The sequence below is a fragment of the Mytilus californianus genome, unplaced genomic scaffold, assembly GCF_021869535.1.
Source record: "Mytilus californianus isolate M0D057914Y unplaced genomic scaffold, xbMytCali1.0.p SCAF_12, whole genome shotgun sequence".
In the NCBI taxonomy this organism is placed as follows: domain Eukaryota; kingdom Metazoa; phylum Mollusca; class Bivalvia; order Mytilida; family Mytilidae; genus Mytilus; species Mytilus californianus.
Window position 1 is genome coordinate 6,403,013 of NW_026262604.1, and position 19,702 is coordinate 6,422,714.

Here is a 19,702-nt window from a genome sequence, read left to right on the forward strand (position 1 = left end):
AGGTAGGTCCTGTAAAACAGGTCGTCCAGGATAAATCGGGGAATTTTCGACTGCCACTGGCAAATGAGGGTATATTGGATAGGGACGGACCACTCAAAGAGTTGTTGCAAGGGTTCTTAACGTGCACTAAGCGTGGCACTCTCTCTACACCGGACGCGACTGCGTACTTGTACATCCCGCACAGCCAAACGGACGCCCCACTTTGGCAAGGGTTTTACTGCCGGTCGACAGAAGACCTGTAATGACCATATTTCTATTCCCCAGTCACCCTTGGGCAGAATATTCTATATTCAAGATCAAGCTAATATTCAAGATCAAGATAAAATACCTAAAGAAAATGCTTTTTTTAAAATCCTGTATTTGACTGATAATCAACTCACTTTTTGCAGTCAACATAACACTTTTACACTGACAGAAGCAATTCCAGACGAGATCCAGGGTTCCACGGAACCCTCACGAATTTTCATCTTACACCTGACATTTGCACATTAAAAAGGAGTGAACATTAGATGAAATCACAATAATTATAAGAACGACAACATTGAAATGTAGACTTGCTTTTTTACTATTTCTAAAGTTTTGGATTTTTTTTCGATTGATTGTTTTACCCCACGTCTCCTTTTTTAACATATTTCACAGTAACTGGTTTGGACATTTTTCTCTTTAACCATTGACCATTAGATTACATACAACACAATGAATAATTAAACATAAAAAATACACAAATTAGACTCTAAAATATCTTGCTATTGATGAGATTTAATGACAGAAACGGTATCTCATTCTCTATAACTCATTACCTTCCTGGGGATTCGCCCCCCTCGAACCTGCTACCAGAATGTCCTATGACCTGGACCCGCACGGGCCCCCGGACCCCTCAACGAGGTTCGGGCGTACACTTAAAAATGGCCTAGCTACGCCACTGAATGCACATGAGTTGGTGTATTAAAATTTTTTAATTCATATGAGTTGAAGTGTCTCTTCAATCCAGGTGAGTTGTAGTGTATTTTGAAATTTTATTTCACATGAGTTGTAGTGCATTTTAAAGTTGAATCCACATGAGTTTTTTTTTTAATTTAGTCCACATGAGTTGTTGTGTAATTAACATTTGATACTGTTAGTGGCTTTAACAGTAAAGGGGTCAAGGTCTAAACACAATGTGAATACATTCAAATTTTATCACATATTCTGGATATAAACCTACATGTAGTAAACCTGAATTAAGTGGTAGAGATTTTTTGATCTTACTTGATAATTAAAACCACACACACACACAATAATACATACTGTTGACAAACTTTATAATTTAATATTTCCCATTACATGTACACACCTGGAAGTTTTTTAAGATCTTTTAAGGGGAGTGTATCTCTGAAAAACAAGGTCTTCAAAATTTTTCTGAATGAGTGTCATGGTTTTTTTTTTTTTTTTGCATTTGGGGTACCTTTCAACTGTCATTGAATAGAAGCTAAAAACACCAAAGGGATATTCAAACTCATTAGTCGAAAACAAACTGACAATGCCATGGTTTAAAACTGAGGAAGCTCATATCTTGCTTTTTCTGAAATCCGACAGTACAATGTCAATTTAATGAATGTATACTCAGTGAGCAATGCAGGTTCTTGAAGCATTATGCAAAAGGGACATTGTGTATTTGTGACACAAGATCCCTAAATGTACTTTACAAAACCCAAAGGAAAATTATCTTTTTATTACGGTTCTTCATCTCGTGTTTTTACTTTTGAAAAGGGGCATAACTCTAGAATGGTTAAAGTGACGCCACCAAAATTAAAACTTGATCTGTATTTTGTGGTAATAAGCATTGTGTATAAGTTTCATAACATTTGGTTGAGGCAAACTAAAGTTAGAGAACGCAAAAGAAAAAAATCAGCAATTTTTCCATTTGAAAAGGGGCATAACTCTAGAATGGCCAAGTTAAAGTGACGCCACCAAAATTAAAACTTGATCTGTATTTTGTGGTAATAAGCTTTGTATATAAGTTTCATAACATTTGGATTTGAGGCAAACTAAAGTAAGGGAACGGAAACGAAAAAATTCAGCAATTTTTCCATTTGTAAAGAGGCACAACTCTAGAACGGTTAAAGTGACGCCACCAAAATTCAAACTAGATCTGTATTTTGTGGTAATAAGCATTGTGTATAAGTTTCATAACATTTGGTTGAGGCAAAATAAAGTTAGAGAACGGAAACGAAAAATTCAGCAATTTTTCCATTTGTAAAGGGGCATAACTCTAGAACGGTTAAAGTGACGCCACCAAAATTCAAACTTGATCTATGTTTTGTGGTAATAAGCATTTTGTATAAGTTTCATTACATTTGGTTGAGGCAAACTTAAGTAAGAGAACGGAAACCAACTTTGGGACGTATGGACGGACAAGGGTAAAACTTAATGCCCCCTCCGCTACGGCGTGGACATAAAAATTTATGTGAAACAGAATTATAATAATCTGTGTTACTGAGAAGCATACAATATTAACTTATGAAAACTATTGACACAAAATTCCAGTGATTATTAAGAGTTATGTTCAAAGATCTGTAGGCTGGTTCTCTCCCTTGCAACATACGGGTATCTTAGTCAGAGCCAAATAGATAAAGGACAGGGAACCAGTCTAAGACAATTGGTGTTGTTGGGTTACCATCTCTTCTTCTTCTTTAAGTTTCTAGCGATCCTTCAATTATTGAAGATTATTCGCCGGGCGTCGACTATAAAATTTTATAATTTACATTGTAGCAAGAAAAATAAAAAGAAACAAAATCAAAAAACCAAAATAATGTATGTGCATTTGAAAAATTTCATTTAGATAAAACTATATACATTTGATAACAAAATAGTTAGGGATAGAAAATGGGGATGAGAGCAGATTCTGAGATCATACTCTTGAATCCCTGTACTGTACTGCATGATACTATTTGTTGTGGCAGAAGATTCCAATCTATAACTGTTCGTGGATAAAATGAATATCTCATTGGCATCTCCCAGAAAACGTTTTACAGATGGCGACGGATATGTTCCAACCGTCGTAATCCCGTCCTCCTTTTTCCTGAATGTGACCTACTGAATTAGACTCATTAATTTCACCAGGTTTGTACTAGCATGAGCAGGGGCGGATCCTGGCTTTTTGAAAGGGGGGGGGCGTATTCATGATTTAAGTTCGCCTAACGGAGCGAGGCAAAAATTGTTTGGCTAAAAAACATAAAATAAGTGTAAAATGCATTTTATAGTTAAAGTGTAGGGGTTGGACATTTTTGGTGCCGTATTCTCTCCATTAATTATCTATTATAAAATGATTGGATAGATCCAAAGCTATGTACTAATTAATATATTTGATGTGGGATTTGTCAGTAAAAAAATGGACATGGAAAATTCTCGTTTGTTGTATGGTTAGTTAGCATAACCTCACATATTTCTTGTTGTAAACAAGATATATGGCTATTCAATGAATTTACAATTCGACCGACACGAAGAAAGACAAACAAGCAATTTTTATCCAAATGTTTGGTTGAAATGTTTCAACCAACAAGGGAAGTGAGGGGTTCCAAAACAACCAAAGGCTACGAATGAATCGGAAATGTTCGCAAAGTCTAGTCTGATTAATCATTTTACAAAAAAAAAGTGCAAGCAAAAGGGGGGGGGGGGGCGTACGCCCTCTACGCCCCCCTCTGGATCCGCCACTGATGAGCAACATGACGTGTACCACATGTGTAGCATGATATGCTTACCCTTCCGGAGCACCTGAGATCATCCTGTTTTAAGTGGGGTTCCTGTTGCTCAGTCTTTAGTTTTCTATGCTGTGTTTTGTATACTGTTGTTTGTCTGTTGGTCTTTTTCTTTTTTGCAATGGCGGTTTCAGTTTAGTTTTGATTTGTGAGTTTGAATGTCCCCTTGGTATCTTTTGCCTCTCTTTTTTACAGGCTCCTGACTTGGGACAGTGGTGTAAATGAACACCATAAGTACAAACTGTTAAAGTCAGCTTGAAATGGCTAAACTTATGAGATTGGCACGAAGCACAATCACAAAGAACATAAAGACAAAGGACAAATAAACTGCTTCACTAAGCGCAGCTGGATACGCCCGCAGAGGTCCAACCCTGAACAGTTGGGGCAAAAATGGACATAATATTCAAGCTTGAGACAGGTCTGAATTTGGATTGTCATTAAATATTTGACATATCATAGGTTTCTGAATAAATGTAGTCAAAGAACTTGAAATTGGTTATATGAATTGAATTTATCTTCAATTAAAGATTTCTTGCTGTTGTGCAATACTTAGTAAATCTGTTGTCAGACTATAAACAAATAAAGTTCAATTTCTTCTCAATGTCATATTTGAAATTTATGAAAATCAATAGGGAGAGTTACATCAATAGCTATAAATAATTCATCAAAGATTCATGAGAACTGCTGAAAGCATTTTTGAGTTATTGTCCAAAAACTGGAAAATCCCCCCTTTTTTAATGAATAAAACCCCATAACTCAGAAATGTAAAATCTAAGATTTATAAAATTCTAAAGGGAGCTTACATCAACAGATATAAACAATTCACCAAAGTTTCATGAGAACTGCTGAAAGCATTTTTTAGTTATTGTCTGAAAACTGGAAAATCCCCCTTTTTTTATGAATAAAACCCTTTAACTCGGAGACGTAAAATCTAAAATTTATAAAAATTGAAAGGGATCTCATGTCAATAGATATAAACAATTCACCAAAATTCCTTGCAATTTGGTGAAAGCATTCTTGAGTTATTGTAGGAAAACTGGAAAGTCCCCCCTTTTTTAATGAATAAAACCCCAAAACTCGGAAACAGTAAATCTGGAACTTATAAAAAACGAAAGGGAGCTCACGTCAATAGATATAAACAATTCACCAAAGTTTCATGCATATTGGTTAAAGCTTTTTAGAGTTAATGTCTGACATGTTGACGACAGACGGACGGAAAGACGGTCAACAATATACCATAATACGTCCTGTAAACGGACGTATAAAAACACTGAACGTACTAGTTCAAAACCAACTACAACTATGATAAATAAATTATGATATACCAAACGTATCAAAAGTATCAATCAGTTTTCATAATATGTCTCTAGGTTTTTTTTGCAGTAAAGTCAGGTGTTTGTTGTTAATGTGGTTTGTTGTGCTGTGTGGTATTTTTGGCCATTTGTGTTATCCCTATGCATACTAGTTCAAAACCAATTACAACTATAATAAATAAATAATGATATCCCAAATGTATCAATCAGTTTTCATAATATATTTCTTTACTGATTGTTGGTCTTTAATGCCACTTCAGCATTCTTGGCTTTTATATATATACTTTTATATTTTTTTTTTGTAGAGGAAGCTGGAGTACCTGGAACGTGGAGAAAAAATCAAACGTCCAAGGATATCCACCAATCCTTGTTACTTGAGATTGCAGTAATTGCAACTTGCCACTAGCAGTGTTCAACTTACCTCATTTTTGAACATAAAATATGACAAAAATTCCTAATATTTTATTGGAATGGACACTTGGTCTAGTATTAAAACACCTCATTTCCATGGCCAAACCAACTTTTTATTGCAGTAGCGGATCCAGGGGGGTTCTGGGGTTTGAACCCCCCCCTTTTTTTTTTTACGATCAGCGCATTTGAATGGGGACATATAGTTGGAACACCCCCTTTATCCTGGGTTAGGAACCCCCCCTTTTATAAATGGCTGGATCCGCCCCTGTGCTGGTTTTATATCCTATGTCATTGCATATCTCAATTTATCGATATCTACAACGTAATACATGTAAGAATCCACATTTAATTGTATAATAATATAAAACACATAACAATTACAATGTTTCATTTTCAACATGATAAATACAGATTGGATCACTGCATCCAAAAAGATAAATTATGTCACTGCAGTCTAAATTTTGAATTCATGGCATTTACATAAATATAGGCTATAGTGTCTTGATTACAGATATTAAGAATGTCGATAATTCATATTATAAACAATACTGTGAATTCACTTATTTTCCATGGTCCATTGTACCAGTTTTCATGGTTTTTTCCAGAGCTTATACATGTAGAAAATTTGAACTTTGTTGGACACTTAAATTTATGGTTAAAGTACATACACACAAAATCCACTAAAACTGGTAACATAAATAATAATACTGAATCCACAGTACAATTTTTAATTCCATCCCTCCATCCACAATAGAACAAGCATAAAGTGGACAAAATTTCTACATGTGCCAATCTTCTAGATACAACATCATACTTTACACTTTCATTTTAAGAACTAAATATACTTTACGGTAATTGCTTTTAGAAAAACATGTAAAGCTGTTTAATTAATTTTTTTTACAGGCAGGATGAAATAGGCCTAGTGTTAAAAACCTAAGATAAAACCGCATACATTTAAAAAAATTTGTTCAAATACAGTTTGCATTTGGGATAATTGTCCATGAGACAGCAACCAAGTAACACAAATGACCACATAAGACAACCAGAGGTCAAAACACAAACTTTAAAACAGGTGTTAGTTTTCCATCAATCGCAAAAAAAGAGAAAAAAGTTATATCCTTTACAGTTTTATGACATTAATAATATTCAAAAACACTTTATAATTTACATAAACATTTTAAGCTCTTAAAAATAAAATGAGTTATCGTAATCAATTTCCTTCACTTCAATGATTTTATAAGATGTTACTCTTAAGATTCATACTTAGTACAGTAAATTCAGTAACTTTTGTGATGTTTTCTAATTGCCAATTTGCAACTGGATAGGTTAAGCAAAAGTTTGCAGCTTTGATAGCATTTTTTGTATGCAACATTTCCTTAAATCACAATAAAACCCCCATTAGTGTCAGATTATATTCACTGTGACAATAATAAATGCACAGATTTTTCTTGGAATTTAGTTGTGGTGAAATATTATTTGTGAATGCATAGTTTCGGAAGAGAGTAATCAGACACTGCAGAGTGAATCACCCAATATCATCGGCAAACAAGAATGTATCCATGGTACACGGATACCCCACTCACACTATCATTTTCTATGTTCAGTGAACCATGAAATTGGTGTCAAACTCTAATTTGGCATTAAAATTAGAAAGATCATATCATAAGGAACATGTGTACAAACTAAGTTTCAAGTTGATTGGACTTCAACTTCATCAAAAACTACCTTGACCAAAAACTTTAACCTGAAGCGGGTCAGACGGACGGACGCACAGACCAGAAAACATAATGCCCCTACTACTATCGTAAGTGGGGCATAAAAATAATCTCAACTACTGTGGATTTATTTTCGTGGGTAACAATTTTCATGGAATGAGGAAAACTTGCATTTTCGTGGATATTTGATTTCACAGTTTTGCCAAAGTCTGCATATATGCATAGATTAAAAATTTGTGATTCGTTGAACATTTAAATTCGTGTTTCACCTGTACTCACGAAATCCATGAAAAGTGACATTCAAGGAAAAATAATGAATCCCCAGTAAATGATCAATTCCTTTGCTTGCACCACAATAATTATTGAATGACTAATCCAAGAATTCCGATATATATATACATTTTGTATATATGGAAAACATTCAACCAGTGATCGATTAACCCGTTAATTTGTGTGAATGTGCCTAGCTTACGAGTTAAATTATCAGTGTTGTTCAGTCTTGAACTGAATATTTTTTTTTTATATTTGAATTCTTGGATAAGTTATTCTTTTTATTACATTGACCATGTACCACCTATTGTTGTATGCAATTATCAGATTTATTTCATATGTGAAATAGTGAAATATTTCTACAGCATAAAAAAAAGAGAACAAAAGGCAACCAAACAACACAATGATGTAAGTCTTCCAATGAACACATGTATTTTCGCCTGTTGTCTCAAATATATGATTAGAAATAGTTATCTCCGTTTTTGGTATGGGCGGCCCCAAAAATAATTTCGATCAAAAATTTAAATAACAGGTAAAAAAGCCCCAACACCCAAAACATTGAACTACATACTAATTGCTAAGTTGCTTTTTAGACCCAAAGAAATCTTTTCATCGAAGTGCCTTCAAAGACCCCTAAGAATTTTTCTGAAAAAAAGTATATATACATGTCTGTGTTCTACCTCCATTTCCAAAAACAAATTTAAAGGGTTGTTCAGTTGGAATTTTCTTTTTGGGGTATAACAAATTCGACTGAATAAATGTGAGGACATAAGATTCATAGAGGTAGTCTAAATGCTTTTTCTCAAGATATTTTGTCAAGGCACTAAAATTTTACGATTTGACAATCAAGCATATGCATAGGATTGGTTGTTTAATAGCTGGGAACAGACATATATATATATATATATTTTGGCTTTAGTAATATCAACAAAATTTATAAATTAGTTTGTAAAGAAAATTTTCTTTACTGACTTACAAAAATGTAAGTACAGTATTATATATATTTCATTCATTTGTTCATCATGTTCTATTTTAAATAATGGCAGCCATATTGAATTTATTTGATTTTCTTTATAAATATTTGAAAAATGTGACAAGCTTATAAAAATTATCACAAAATTCATGAAATGTAAAAATGCTTTCAAAACTTTTATATGAAAATGAATTAGTCGTGAATATAAATGATTTTTTAGTTAACAGTTCTAATGCGATGCGCACTGCACTCGCTGTCCGTGTGGTCCCATTTCATCATCATCATCTTCATCATGTGCATTTCTTTGTCTGCTACGTCTACGGTCCCTTGGATTATAGTCTTCAAGGTCATGTTCTTCTGCATCGTCAGGAATTATGACCTCTTTTCTTGGAGGAAGTAAACTGTCCAGTTGTGCTAATTTGGGTGGCGGTAAGAAATTGTTCTCTGGAAATTTCACTTTAAATTTTATCACTAATCGTCCTTTTTCGAATGGATCACGTTTAATTGGCATACCTTCATTCATGACACATTTGATTTCTTTGTCTTTAATAACGTCCCCTGAAAAGTCAAAACATTTGCAGGTTATATGTAAATATAAGTTTGCACCCTCCCTAACCTAAAATCCTGGATCTGCCCCTGTAAAGGGACATAACAAGAGAACTGTAAAAGTGACGCCACCCAAAATCGAACTTGATCTTTGTTTTATGGTAATAAGCATTGTGTATAAGTTCCAAAACATTTGGTTTCAGCAAAACTAAAGTTAGAGAACGGAAACAAAAAATTCTGCAATTTTTCTATTTTTCAGGATTGGTAAAATAACCCCACCCAAATTCGAGCTTGATCTGTGTTTTGTGGTAAAAAGCTTTGTGTATAAGTTACATAACAATTGGTCAAGGGAAACTAAAGTTAGAGAACAGAAACCAATTTCGGGATGTACGGACGTTCAGACGGACAAGGGTAAACCTTAATGTCCCCTCTGCTACGGCGGGGGCATAATAAAAAAAAAGCCCAAATTACAGTCTATAAAATACTGCTGTAATCTAGACATTTGACCCAGTGACCAGATATCAATAGGGGTCTTTTTAATACCAAGGCAAGTGATCCATAAAAAAAAGGTAAAGATATGAATTTATTGTGTTGATAACATTCTATTTCTTTTAAAGAGACACTTTTAAGCAAAGTCGGATTAATGTTGGATATATAGATCAAAAGATTGCATATGTAAATTTTTTAACACATCAATTTCTGTCTTTCAATAGCTACTGTGACCTTGACATATTGACTCTAAAATCATTGGGATTTTCTCCATTCCATCATTGTACATAGGGCATAAATAAGCTGAGTTTGGTAAAAGTTGGAAATACGATAACAACTTGAAATCAAATTTATTCCAAAACTTTAATCAATCAATGGCAACTGTGAGCTTGACCTTTCAACCCAAAAAATCAACAGGGGTCTTCCTGGTCAAATATAGATTATCAAACCAAGTTTAGTAAAAGTTTGACATATGGTTCAAAAACTACATCAAATCAAAATTTGACCAAATTTCTCTCAATCAACAGCTGCTGTGACCTTGACATTTGACACATACTATATATATGGCCCAGTGAAAATATAGAACGTAGTGGGAAAATTGTGGAATCAATTTGAAGTTTGGCAAAAACTGAAATGTATGTGTTAATAGTTTCCTAATGGGGCCAAAAATTCAAATTAAAATTGTTTGATGTTGCCTACCTACCCACCTAAAAAGCAGCCTACCCCAAAAAATTTAGGACACAAATAGTTTCAAAATTTTTTTTTATGCTCTTGTGTTGCTTTCATTGTCTAAAACATGTACATGTAACATATGTTATTGGCCAAAAAAATAATCCCTACCTACCTACCTACCCAAACAAGGCATGGTTAGGCAACATCAAACAAAGAATTTTTTAAGGGTGGCCTAATGTTGATAATTGAAAAATTACTTGCAAATAGTGAAAGATCCAGAGAGTGGTATGTATAATACAATAGATATAAGAAGATGTGGTATGAGTGCCAATGAGACAACTCTCCATCCAAGTCACAATCTGTTAAAGTAAAGACTATAGTTGTTAACTTCTATGTCATTTGGTCTCTGATGTAGAATTGTCTCATAGGCAACCATATCACATCTTCTCATTCTCCTAAGTAACTCGGAACTTAAAAACACAAAGATCCAGAGAGTGGTATGTATAATACAAGACTATATTTGTTTACATCGTTTGGTCTCTGATGTAGAATTGTCTCATAGGCAACCATATCACATCTTCTCATTCTCCTAAGTAACTCAGAACTTAAAAACACAATGATCCAGAGAGTGGTATGTATAATACAAGACTATATTTGTTAACTTCTACCTCATTTGGTTTCTGATTTAGAATTATCTCATTGGCAATCATACCACATCTTCTTATTCTTATAAGCAACCCAAAACTTAAAAACACAATATTTTTCAAAAAAAATATTGACCTACTCTTTTTTCTTATAAATAAAGTATTTTGCTTTAGATGTCTTTTGATCATTTTTATCACTATGTTGCTGTCTCATTGACATTAACTTTTCTTCATACAGTTGTTAACTTCTACTTCATTTGGTCTCTGGTGGAGAGTTATCTCATTGGCAATCATACCACATCTTCTTATTTTTATATGCTTACCAGGTAAACTTGTGATAACTAATGTTCTATCATCTAAAGTTTGTACTGTTTTTTGAAATCCACATAAAGCTTCCACTAATTCTATTTCCATTTCTGTAATTAGGTCAATGTCTTGCCGCTGGAATCGGTCATGCTCTTTTTCGTCTAATACAATGATTATGTCCCCTGCTTCTAACCCTGGCTCCTGGTCACCTTCTCCTGTGAATCGGATATTTTCTCCATCTTTCATTCCTTAAATTAAAGTCAAATACAATTCAAGTTCTATAAAAATGCAAGTTTTCATAATATAGATTGGCAATTCATTTTTGATGCCAAAAAAAAAAAAAATACAACTTTTTATTCCACTTGTTGTTGTAAACAAAATTTATAGAAATTATGCTTCTCCAAAATTTGATCTGGATTTACACTATTCATCAGTAAATTCAGAAGTTTTTGCATGCATTTATTATTGTCATAGTTGAATAATGGACCAAAAATGATGATTAATTATTGAGATTTTAGGAAATGCTAAAATGCAAGTTTTTATTTTTGCGAAACTTGTGTTAATTTCAAGTCCACAGTGGCAACCTTTTCTTTAGGGTGAATTTTCTGACAAATTTGAGAAAACTGGTAAGTAGTAACAGGACTAATAGTCTACTTGAATTCGACCATGTTGGCCATGGATGTCATATTTGTTTTCAGAACTGTTTATATAGACATTATGGCACAAACATGAAGAAACATTATGGAATCTACACTTTCCATAATTTCATGCTTGTAGTTCTGTATCATCAGCAATGCAGCTTGGCATTTGAATAGGAGAGAAAAAATGAAGATTATAGAAGTGCAAATTTGTTATGTGTCATGTTCATACCAGCATTCAACCCAGGTGAGCTAAAATAATATTCATAAGGCCAAGTAAATTTAATTAGTAGATTTTCATCCAAATTTTTGAAAAAAATGGGGTGGGTGGGAGGATTTTATTTTTTATTTTTTATTAGATATGAAACGCTCTTGTGACGTGTTCTTCATATATGCAAGTGTAATAATAAGGTTCTATCACGTATATACATGTATAACGAATCAAACATACAAAGAAATGCAAAAACCAAAATTTGAAACAGGAAGTTATTAATGAAACGAAATTATCGACAGTTACCAGTAACGAAAATGAACAAAATCCGGAAATCGTAAATTTTTCAAAATAAAACAAGAGTGCACACGCTGAAATGTCTCGCCTTCTTTACTAATCATTGATATTATGTTGATAGTCCTAAATATAAAGCTTTATTACAACTGTCACATAAACTTAACATTAACCAAGTGAACTAAACATTGACCAATGAACCATGAAAATGAGGTCAAGGTCAGATGAACCATGCTAGGCAGGCATGTACAGCTAACAATTCTTCCATACAACAAATATAGTTGACCTATTGCTTATAGTTTAAGAAAAACAGACGAAAACACAAAAACTTAACACTGAGCAATGAACCTTGAAAATGAGGTCAAGGTCAAATAAAACCTGGGTGACTGACATATAGATCATAAAATATTTCCATACACCAAATATAGTTGAACTATTGCATATAGTATTAGAAAAAAAGACCAAAACTCAAAAACTTAACTTTGACCACTGAACCATGAAAATGAGGTCAAGGTAAGATGACACTTGCCAGCTAGACATGTACACCTTACAATCATTCCATACACCAAATATAGCTGACCTATTGCATGCAGTATTAGAAAAAAAGACCAAAACTCAAAAACTTAACTTTGACCACTGAACCATGAAAATGAGGTCAAGGTCAGATGACACCTGCCAGCTAGACATGTACACCTTACAATCATTCCATACACCAAATATAGTAGACCTATTGCATACAGAATAAGAAAAACAGACCAAAACACAAAAACTTAACTATAACCACTGAACCATGAAAATGAGGTCAAGGTCAGATGACACCTGCCAGCTAGACATGTACACCTTACAATCATTCCATACACCAAATATAGTAGACCTATTGCATACAGTATAAGAAAAACAGACCAAAACACAAAAACTTAACTATAACCACTGAACCATGAAAATGAGGTCAAGGTCAGATGACACCTGCCAGTTGGACATGTACACCTTACAGTCCTTCCATACACCGAATATACTAGACCTATTGCTTATAGTATCTGAGATATGGACTTGACCACGAAAACTTAACCTTGTTCACTGATCCATGAAATGAGGTCGAGGTCAAGTGAAAACTGTCTGACAGGCATGAGGACCTTGCAAGGTACGCACATACCAAATATAGTTATCCTATTAGGCCAATTAAAATTAATTGATAGATTTTCATCCCCGCCCGCCCCTCTGAAAACGTTCCGCCCCAATTTTTTTTATTTTGAAAAAAATACGATTTCCGGATTTTGTTCATTTTCGTTACCGGTAACTATCGATAATTTCTTTCATTAATAACATCCTGTTTCAAATTTTGGTTTTTGCATTTCTTTGTATGTTTGATTCGTTATACATGTATATAAATGATAGAACCTTATTATTACACTTGCATATATGAAGAACACGTCACAAGAGCGTTTCATATCTAATAAATAATAAAAAATAAAATCCTCCCACCCACCCCATTTTTTTCAAAAATTTGGATGAAAATCTACTAATTAAATTTACTTGGCCTTACTTATAATAAGAGAGAATTTAACATTACAAAAAATCTGAACTTTTTTTTCAAGTAGTCACTGAACCATGAAAATGAGGTCAAGGACATTGGACATGTGACTGACGGAAACTTCGTAACATGAGGCATCCATATACAAAGTATGAAGCATCCAGCTCTTCCACCTTCTAAAATATAAAGCTTTTAAGAAGTTAGCTAACGCCGCCGCCGCCGCCGGATCACTATCCCTATGTCGAGCTTTCTGCGACAAAAGTCGCAGGCTCGACAAAAAATTGGGGCGGAACGATTTCAGAGGGGCGGGCGGGAATGAAAATCTATCAATTAATTTTAATTGGCCTAACAGCAATGGAAAATGAAGTTTGTCAATCAAAATAAAGCTGTATTTTATATAATTCTTTACCTTTGTCTATATGAACTTCCAGAATTTTTCTTTCTCTTGTGACCTTTTTACCATTGCAATGTTTACACATATGTTTTGGATCAATACTCTCTCCTTCCCCTCGACACTCTGGACAAACTGTCTGAATCTGTTGTACCATACCAGGAGCCAGTTGGTGTATTCTGACCTGCATCCCTGTTCCTTTGCAATTACGACATTTTCCTACAGCTCCTTCTTTGCCTCCACGACCTGTTTTGAATTAAAAAAAAAAATAAATTAGGGGAGGTTATCAGTGTTTGATCTTTCATAGAACTGCCCATTTTTCATGTAGAGGCATGTTGCAAAATGATGGAAGACCATGCTGAACAAACCTGATCCATTGACAATAGACAGTGTTAAATATTTGTCATTTTATGACATCAAAGAATTCTAAAAATTTTGTGAGGATTTAATTTTCAAATGTGTATACAAAATGTATTTGTAAATATAAGCAAGAAAGGTTTATGCTTTTTAGAGTAGACATGCAAATGCAAGAGCAGCCTGTGCAATCTAATCTCTTTCAGTGCAAGCTACATGTACTTTATACTTCCCGAAAAACTGACAAATTGTTTGTTAAGTAGTACATCATGACATATGTATAAACATGATAAATACATTTCTCTAATTCTTCGTCAATTTATCCCTTTCTGCACCCATTGTATAAAAAAAATTTAATCAACGTGTGGTTCGTTTGATCTCAGTTCTTCATTGGTTAAAATCCGATTATGACATCAAATTTTTTTGCTCTCCTCTGAATTTCCTATTGTGACGGCATGAAAAAAGGCGACCATGCCTGATGACGTCACATAGAAAGAACACATCTTGCCTGCGTATTGTTTGAAAATCATTAGAGAAACAGATTCCACCACCAAATCTCGTGTAATACGATATTTATCCACTCTCCAGAGTTAAATTTTAAATATTTAAAACGCTCGGCGAGCCTCATGTTTTAAATTTGAAAATTTAACTGTCTCGAGTGGATAAATATCGTATCACACTCGATGCAGTGGTAGAATCTATATAGATATATTGCATATAAAACTTCATCTAAAAAGCAAGGAGTCAACTCATTCATATTTTCTACATTTTTCATTTTGCTTAAATTATAAGGAGCTGTATTTCATATTGAATCTTCACATTTTCTACTTTTCAAGTTTTTCCTTAAAAAGTGGAGATAACTCATGCCATAATATTTTCTACTTTGACTTTACAGGGAGCTAACTCATTTCTTACCTTCACATTTACCACATATAACATTTTTCTGTAAAGCTAATTTTCGAGTAGCACCATTGTATAAATCTTCTAACGACACTTTCAATTGATGAACAACATCTTTGCCTTTCTTTGGTCCCCTTTGTCTTCCACCTCCACCAAAAAACATATCAAATATATCCATAGGGTTGTGGAAATCTGCTCCATGGCCACCGCCTTTAATGGCTTCTTCGCCACCCCTGTCATATGTTTCACGTTTTTTAACATCTGATAATACTTCATATGCCTGACTGATAGCTTTGAACTACAAAATAAAAATATAATCATACACAATGTTAAAATACCATTGAAAGGGTACTATTGAATAAGATCACTCAAGGTAATCTGATAGTTCCTAAGCCAAAAGCTGAGCTGTTTAAGAAATCTTTTGTTTATTCTCGATCAGTGTTATGGAATGGACTACCACACAAAATGCGTAAAGCTCATAAGACTTTTACTTTTAAACAAAGTATCAAAAAGTACTTAACACAGTCTGTTTTCTACAATGTATTATTTTGATTTGTATATTTTTTATTTGATTTGATTTTTTGATTTTTACTACATGTACCTCTTGAACAGTTTTATATCTTATCATGTTAATAATAATACATCGAAATACTTGACTGTAAATTAACTATATGTAAATATCTGTTTTTGATTGTATTGTAATTTGTATATGAGGGTCTCAGGGAAGATTAGTTTGTTGTAACTAACTGTGTTTTCCCTCTTCAAATAAAGAATTTATTATTATTATTAAGAATTCTGCATGTTTTTCAACAATCATTCGAAAGGTCCAAAAAGATGATATTGTCCATTCTTGTTTAACAGAGTTTTATTGGGTAGATTATCTAGTGAAAATTAGTGGTAAGGATTTCTAGATAGAAAATTTGCATGATCTGAGTTATTATTCAATTTTTGTTTAGATTTTAATTCTTTCTACCTCTATAATGTAAAAAAAAATATTGAGGTCAGTGTGATACAATGTGATTTCATCTAGTTGCCAATCTCTGCTATCATAAAAATAGTAAAAAGGATATTGCAATAAAATATTGCACAATACAACAGACAACACTAATTTTTGTTATGGATTTTTCACTGTTTCTATCTGGTATGGAAAATCCTTATTATTAAAAAAAAACAAACCTAAAGAGCATGGATTTAGAATGTTAGAATAGAGATTGCCCATCCATAAAAAGGTCCCAAGTCAGGATCAGGAACCTGTAATCCAGTGGTTGCTGTCTACAAATTTTGTTTGTTTGTTTCATTGTTGTGCATTGGACATGTGATATATATCAGGTCATTAGTTTTCACAATACAATTGTAAATATACGCCAAAGAGAGTTTTTATAGACACGTTAGTTTTAGATCCAAGACGGGAAAAGACTGGATTATCCACAAATGTGATATAATTTATATTTTCAATCTACAACTAAGGGAAGCAATTTAATCAAATCCCTGTGGTGCAAAACATATGAATAAAATACTTGATGTTAATTGTAAACTTATGCCAGTCAACTGGTAGATTTAAAAAAACAGAGGGTTGTCATACTTAGGCATTTTAAAGCTCACTATACATTTTGCTCATTGTGTAAACCAGAGTATCTGATAGCTACCTTTAATTGTTCACATCTTTATCCTTTTGTGTCAATGGCAAGTTGTCTCATTGCAATCATGCCACATCTCCTTATTTTCATATCAAGCCTACCTTTTCTCCTTCATTTGGATTTTTATCTGGGTGATATTTTAAGGCTAATTTTCTGTAAGCTTTCTTGATTTCATCTGGTGTTGAAGTAGGTTTCACTCCCAGGAGATCGTAGTAACCAGTTTCTTTCACCATGTTTTCTCAGTCTGAAACAAAATACATCCTAAATTATAATACATAAAATTGAGAATGGAAATGCGGAATGTGTCAAAGAGACAACAACCCGACCATATGCAGACAACAGCCAGGTACACTTAAATTATAAAACTGCAGAGACATGAAATTCCAGATATTAGCAACTAAATTTAATACCAAAAATTAGCACTCCTAGGCAATGTCTGTTTACGGTTACCCGACCGACCCCAAGTTATTTTATTTGCGTTGTTAAGTGAAAAATTTACTAAACTCATGTCAAAAGCAAAGTTAGAGTTGTCAATAAATCTAATCAATTGCCTGATATACATCCCAATGGTCACAATCATGAATATGACAGCTGTTTTAAGAAAACTCGCAAATTGTTTTAAAAAATAAACACTTTAACGCCAATCACTCCCTGTTTCCTTTAGTAGATGTAGTATTAAAAGTTTATAAGCCACTTATTTTTATTAACTAAAAAACTTGAAAAACTGCTTCGAACAAACAAATTGACTTCTACATCGACATGCAAAGCATTGAAAATATAGTCTATGCTGTCCATCGCGATTCAACATAGCTACATGTACAGTGTATCACCAAGATAGCGTCTAACACAATGTCACCATTGCACTTCAGCGTCAAACTATCACAGTTTGGAGTACCATCACGGTTCAGAGTCCTACATATTTATATACAATTATCGTATTTGAAATATTTACGACTGTTCTCCAATGATGAAAATGACAGATGGCTGTTATACGTCCAGTGTCAAATAAAATGCATATTCAGGATTATAACTTGTTTATAATGTGAAGTAAATATGAACCCGAGCTAAATTTTAAAGTGCCAATTCACAAGCCAACAGAGTATACAAAGACAATTAAGACACATCTTCCTCTCAGACATTCTTGACTCTAAAAGCAAACAAACCTTTGCTCCTACTCCTTAAAGCTGTATGCTTGGCGGAGAAGCAGCAAATATCTATTTTTTGGTTTCACCTGACCTGAATCCAACCAGGACCTCCCGCACTCAAGAGGAGCACACTTACATGAGATCACCAAGACAGTCACTGATCTTCGCATACCATTAGAGATTATAGTTTTCTATGTCCGACAAAGGGTTCTACCAGATAGGCGTGTGCTTATTCTACATGGACATACAACAGTTTACACTGACAACTGAATGAAAACATGTTTATAACTTCAAATGCAGCCTATTCTATTAACTTATTTCCATACTTAAACTTGAACAATGCTAGCTGGAATATTACATCCCCCTTTTTGTTACTAAAAATCAAGCTTTCCTTCAAATTTGTCATTTAGCCTAAAAAAGCAACCACTACGGAACTTTTAATAGAGATTTCTTGCTTAATTTACCTACCAAATTATATACGTACGTTTCTTCGAAGTCTAATAGCACTGATACTTCCTCCTCAAAGGCTCTATTTTCGATTTTATGAGAATTTTCTAGACGAACGTGCTTGTTGTATCGGAAGTGACGTCAGATGGATATTGAAGTCGCAATGGGTTCTGGGATGTAAACTAATAATCAGCGCCACTAACCTTTTATTTTGAAAGCGAAAACTTCTTTTATTTGTGATGACTGGTAAAATATCCTTCTTGTCATAAATTTTAGCTGTAAAATACTGTAAGAATACTTAAAAATATTTCAGAAAATGGCTCAAAACGGTGCAGAAAATGTCAATCTTTGTAATGTTCTGTTAGATCTTGCAAAACTGTGACGAGTATCGGCATGTTTTGTTTTGGTTTTGCAATTTTTACTGTTTGTGACTGCTTTGAATTAATCATGTTCATGCATGAATACACAAGGTTATATCAAAATAAAGATATGTTGCATACTCTTAGGTTTCTTGCATGTATACAAAAAGTTTTAAAATGTATGCAAGTTAGCAACCCTAAATAAATAGCCCAACACTGCAACAGGCAACAGGTTCTGTATCATGTATGTGTACCTTATTTTGATGGCAGTGTCTGCGCGTACCCGCATGTGGGTACGAATAGCCAAATTGCCGTTCGTAGGCTATGCGTACCAGCATCTGGTTTTATAATAAAATGCCATCGGATCGGGAATGAAACGTGAAATATATACGGAAATTATCGCAATTAGTGAATAAATTGATTAAAACTACTTAGAAGTTTCATAAATATTTATATATAGATAAGTGAACAGTTTTTCTCAGTTAATAAATATTCTTAAAACGGAAGAGAGTGATATACATGTGGGGAAGACATTTCAAAGTTATCACGAATAGGAACAATTTGTTCAAAACTATCAGTCGATTAATTTTATACAATTGTCTTCCATTTTACAATGTTTTAGGATATCATAGACTTTCCCGTAAAATTTTGATATTAGCAGAGAAAATGTCCTTATCAGGTTGGGGACGGTCATATGAACCCTTTTGAGAAGTAAATTA

The 19,702-nt window shown here is 33.6% G+C and overlaps 3 protein-coding genes across 5 annotated transcripts in view; 2 read left to right on the plus strand and 1 right to left on the minus strand.

Moving 5' to 3' along the window:
- Nucleotides 1-19,702, plus strand: part of LOC127721268 (zinc finger protein 227-like) — a 171,121-nt gene that overhangs the window by 25,462 nt on the left and 125,957 nt on the right. The window lies entirely within an intron of this gene.
- On the minus strand, nt 5,794-18,779 carry LOC127721271 (dnaJ homolog subfamily A member 1-like). Its single transcript, XM_052227950.1, has 6 exons — nt 18,646-18,779; nt 17,134-17,276; nt 15,411-15,693; nt 14,160-14,387; nt 11,094-11,324; nt 5,794-8,977 (listed from the first exon to the last, which is right to left on the minus strand). Exons 2-6 carry the CDS (start codon nt 17,263-17,265, stop codon nt 8,649-8,651), a joined length of 1,203 nt encoding a protein of 400 aa, XP_052083910.1. The 5' UTR covers nt 17,266-17,276; nt 18,646-18,779; the 3' UTR covers nt 5,794-8,648.
- Nucleotides 18,771-19,702, plus strand: part of LOC127721256 (centrosomal protein of 78 kDa-like) — a 137,417-nt gene continuing 136,485 nt past the window's right edge. For all 3 annotated transcript variants that reach the window (XR_007991096.1, XR_007991095.1, XM_052227931.1), the window contains exon 1: nt 18,771-18,870. The gene's annotated coding sequence lies outside the window, so the exon portion shown is untranslated. The remainder of the gene's footprint in view (nt 18,871-19,702) is intronic.